Consider the following 5,063-nt stretch of genomic DNA (forward strand, 5'->3'; position numbering starts at 1 on the left):
GGGAAGCTCCTATTTGTATAATAATAAAAATTTAAAAAGGATATAAGAGGAATAAATCTAATGAGAAATGTGCTGGAACTTCATTTAAAAGACAAAACGAAAAAGCTTTAATATGTACCCAAGCGAGCAAGGAACAGCTTCACAAGCGAATGCTCCCAGGTGCTCCCCACGCCAGGCACCACTTTCGGTGCTCTGCTGCCCTAGCTGCACTCTGCAGACAACCCGAGGAAGCACGTACCATAGCACTGTCTGCTGAACAAACAGCGACATACCCTACTTTGTAAAGAAAGACTCGACATCACAAACATGCCAGTTCTCTTTAACATGTTCCAACACAAAACCACCAACAAGGATTTCTGGCTAAAGAAGAGAACACAGCATTCTCTCCTATGACCCAAACTCCAGAAATAGCGCGAGAGACAAGAGACAATCAAAGCACTCTGAGAGGTGGAAAGAAAAAGACGGACTTGTGAGGGACGCTGGGACACAGGAATGACACAGTAGAGCAGGGTGTCTCACTAGACGCCACCCAACGGAAAGGTGACCCAGGCCCAGGGTTTCCAACCCCCAATCTAGCAGCACACGGCAACCAGGCAAGGTCACTCTTGCCCCACACTGAAGGAGGTAAACCTGCAGCAGCCCCGGCAGGGGGACAGGGAGGCTCACTGGCAACAATGGCCCAGAGGGCTCTCTTTCCCCGAGGGTCTGGGCCAACCACCCCTTTTTATCGAAAACATCAGGGTGGCTGAAGGTTACTGGCAAGGGCAATTCTGCCTGATCTGACGCTCTCCTCCCGCACCCAAAACTAACGTGCAGCCAGGCAAGCCCCGCAAAGGATACCCCCCCCACAATAAGCAACTCCCCACACACAGGCCAAAACAGCCTCCCCCAGCCCAGTCGCAGCAGGTGGCCGGCCTGGGGCAGCACGCCTATTCCCTCAAGTGCGCGCCAGGAGAGACCAGGCGGAGTCCCAGAGGCACCAGACAAACCAAGCAGACCAAAATAGCACCATGAAGGCTCTGAAACTAAATTGTCATTGGAACCACAGCCCACAAAGTGGACCAGCACCACTAACCCTAAACAGGAGTACTGCGTGTGAAAATAAAAATGCTACATGGGGCCCAGTCTCCTAACATAACAACCACATATGTAGGACACAAGAGAATATAATCTGTCATTACATGAACCAAGAATATTATAATTTTAATGTGACAAGACAACTGAAGACACGTACACTGAAATGGATCGGACGTTGGAACTTTCTGACTTGTATCTTAAAGCAGCCATTATTAAAATGCTTCAACAAATTATTAAAAGCCTTACTAAAAGCCACTACAAATCCTATGGCAACAAACAAAAAAACTGAAAATTTCAGCAAAGAAACTGAACAAGAATCAAATGGAAATTAGAGAATTGAAAATACAGTAACAGAAATTAAAAACTTTCTGGATGGGCTCAACAGTAAAAGTGGAGATGACAGAGGAGATAAATGGAGAAACTGAGGCCCAATCAACAGAATTCACCCTGACTAAACAACAGAGAGAAAATAGCTGGAAACAAATGAACAGAGCCTCACAGACACACGGGACAATGACAAAGGGCCCAATGTTTATGCCAAGACCCAAAGGAGACAAGGGCTGAAAGAGTGCACAAAAAAATAATGACTGAAGTCTCCCAAATTTAGTAAATATAGAAACTTACAGATTTGAGAAGCCGAGCAGACCTCGAAGTGAACCCAAAGAAGTCCACACCAATTCAAGTTTTGAACACTGAAAACAAAGGCAAAATCTAGAAAGCAGCCAGAATGAAAGGCAGAATACCTGTGGGGGCACACACATTCAAATGACAGTATGTTTCTCCTCTGAAACCATGGAACTCAGAGGAGGTAGCCCAACATTTTTCAAGTGTTTAAAGAAAAGAACGGTCAGCTGCGAATTCTATACCTAGCAAAACTAACCATTGGAAATGAAGAAGGAAATACATTCTCAGAAGAATGAAAAAAACTATAGGAATTTGTCACTAGCAGACCAATCCTTGTAAAATGGCTACATAAAGTTATTAAGCAGAAAGGAAATTATAAAAGGACGAATATGGGACCATGCAGAGAGAGTAGAAACAGCAGAAAGGCCAGACATATGGATATATACAATTGACTATCCTTCTCCTTGTGAGTTTTTAAAATTACATTTGACGACTAAAACACTATACAAGCATCGAATACTCAAGCCAACAATATTTAAAAGTGGGGAAGGTAAAGGGACTAAATGGAAGGCAGGTTTCCACATTTCAAAGGGGTAAAATGTTTGTACTAGTAGACTGTTATATTACAACGTGCACATTGTAACACCCAGAGCAACCACTACAAAACTACACAGAGACACACTCAAAGACACTATAAATAAATCAAGGTGCAACGAAAGGGAACCAGAGGAAACAAAACAAATCATAAAATATCAGACTTAAGCAATTATGTATCAACAAGCACCTTAAATGTAAACAACATAAACACACCAAAAGACAGACTGATGGAGAGGATATAAACACACGGCCCAACTAGACACTGTTTACAAGACACTCACTTCAAACATAAGAACCTAAATAGGCTGAAAGGATGAAGACATACCATGCAAACAATTTGTTAAAAAGGCAGGAGTGGCTATATTAATATCTCATGAAGTAGACTTGAGAGGAAAAAAAATTACTAAAGTGAGAGAGGGTCTTTGCTCAATTTTAAGATCTAAAATTGCATGTGCTGGCTTGATAGCTTGGAGCCTCACCGAGTGCCAAAGGCTTAGCCGTGAGCTGCCCTGCTCCTGTGAGAAAGGTCCGGCACCCCCAGCAGGAAGGCCTCCCCACCCCGCTAGTTCTTTTCTTCACCCCTCTGCCAGCTTGTTATTCAAAAAGCCAATCACATCTTCCTGAGGGAACCAATGGTCATCCTATGTCCTTGTTGCTACAAAGCTCCCCTCCCACAGCCCCCAGCTGTTCACTCTGCTCCTGAGTGCAACGCCCTCGTGGCCCCTCTTGGTGTGCGGTGTCATCCTCCCCTGAGCTGTGAGGATATGTGACTAAAATCTGCTGTCAATTTCATCTGTCCAGGTCAGGTGTCATGTGTTTGGCCATCTCGTACTATTCAGGGATACAAGATCAGGATACAAGATACAGGATACAAGATCAATATACAAAAATCAATTGTATTTCTATATATTAGCAACACACAAATACAAATTGATAATATTATTTAAATAACATTAATAATATACTTTGGGATACGTTTGTTTAGAGTTGTACAAGACTGTATTCCGAAAACACTGAGAGATATTAAAGAACAAAATAAATGAATAGATATTATGTTCATGGATCAAAAAACTCAATACTGTTAAGATGTCAGTTTTCCCAAATTGTTTTACAAGTTCCATGAAAAACCAATCTAAATTGCAGTGAGTATTTTGTGTAGGAAATAACAAGCTGATCTTAAAATTTATATGAAAATGCAGAGAACCTGGAATAGCCAAAACAACTTTGAAAAGAAGAGTAAGTTTGAAAACTTAAACTATGTAATTTCAAGACTAATTATAAAGCTATAAGCAACTGAGACACTGCAGTATTGGTATAAAAATAAACAAATGTATCGATGGTATAAAACAGAGAGTCCAGAAACACCCATACAAGGTCAACCAATGCAAGGCAATTCGATGGACAAAAAGACAAGTCTTTTCAACAGATGGAGCTTGGGAAAGTGGTTATTCATATGCCAAAAAAAAGGAACCTTCATCCACACCTAACACCATATAAAAAAATTAACTCAAAATGGACCACAGACCTAAATGTAAAACCTAAAATTGTAAGACTGATAGAATATATGAGAAAATCTTTGTGACCTTGTGTGAGGCAAAGATTTCTTAGATATGATATCAAAAGCACAGTCCACAAAACAAAAATTTAATAAATTGGCCTTCATCAAAATGAAAAACTTTGCTCTATAAAAAGCCTGTTAAAAACATGAAAGGATACATTCTTGGGTGACAATGAAAAAAAATATATGAAAAGATAAGCCACACACCAGGCAAAATAATTGCAAATCACATATGACATAGAACTTGTAACAAGAATATGTAAAAATTCTTAAAATTCAATAAGGAGACAAACAACCAGATTAAAATAATGGGCAAAAGATTTGAAAAGACACCATTAAAGAAGAATAGATGGCAAATTAATACATTTAAAAATGCTCAATACCATTAATCATTAAAACCACAAGATACAACTTTATACTTAAAAGATGTCTACGATTTAAAAGACTGATCATGTCAAGACTGGCAGGATGTGGAATGGAAGTGGCAAGGATGTGGGAGTCACGCGAAGTTCCAGAGGAAATAGAAAATGGTACAGCCACTCTGGAAACCAGTTTGGCAACTTCTCGCACTCTCTCTCTTTTTTAATCATCCAGCCCGAAATGTCGCAGTTCGGCAATTTGTTAAAAAATGAAACACACATCTATTACATGACCCATTTAGTACACTCCATTTAGTATATCTACCCAAGAGAAATAAAAGCAGTTGTTCATATGAAGACTTGTACGAAAATATTCACAGCATCTTTACTTGAAATAGTAAAAAACTGGGAATTGTCCATCAGCAGGTGAACAGATAAATAAATTTCAGTACATCATACAATGGAATACTATTCACCAGTAAAAAGATGCAACAGCATGACGAATCTCAAAATAATTACACTGCGTAAAAGAATTTAGAAAAGAGTACATACTGCATGATCCCATTTATACAAAATTCTAGAGGGTACGACCTACTGGATAGTGACAGAAAGCAGATCAGAAGTTACCTGGTGATGGGAGAGGACAGGATGGAGGGGTTATAAGGTGGCATAAAGAAACTTAGGGGGTGACAAATGTGATCGTTATTTTGAGTGTGGTGATGACATATGCATATATCAAAGTTTATCAAATTGTATACTTTAAATAGTGCAGTTTAAAAAAAGAAACCCATCAAACTTCCTTTTGGAAATAGAAAAGATGATTCTTAAATTCCCATGGAAAAATAAGC

General features: G+C 39.7%; 1 protein-coding gene across 1 annotated transcript in view; it reads right to left on the bottom strand.

Annotated features, from left to right (window-relative positions):
* BMS1 (BMS1 ribosome biogenesis factor) overlaps positions 1-5,063 on the bottom strand; it is a gene marked incomplete at its 5' end in the record, with an annotated part of 50,275 nt that overhangs the window by 27,235 nt on the left and 17,977 nt on the right. Inside the window, one exon of the mRNA XM_012661486.1 lies at positions 239-273. Coding sequence (XP_012516940.1) covers positions 239-273 — 35 coding nt within the window. The remainder of the gene's footprint in view (positions 1-238; positions 274-5,063) is intronic.

This window comes from Propithecus coquereli, unplaced genomic scaffold (assembly GCF_000956105.1).
Source record: "Propithecus coquereli isolate 6110/MARCELLA unplaced genomic scaffold, Pcoq_1.0 Scaffold712, whole genome shotgun sequence".
NCBI classification, from domain to species: domain Eukaryota; kingdom Metazoa; phylum Chordata; class Mammalia; order Primates; family Indriidae; genus Propithecus; species Propithecus coquereli.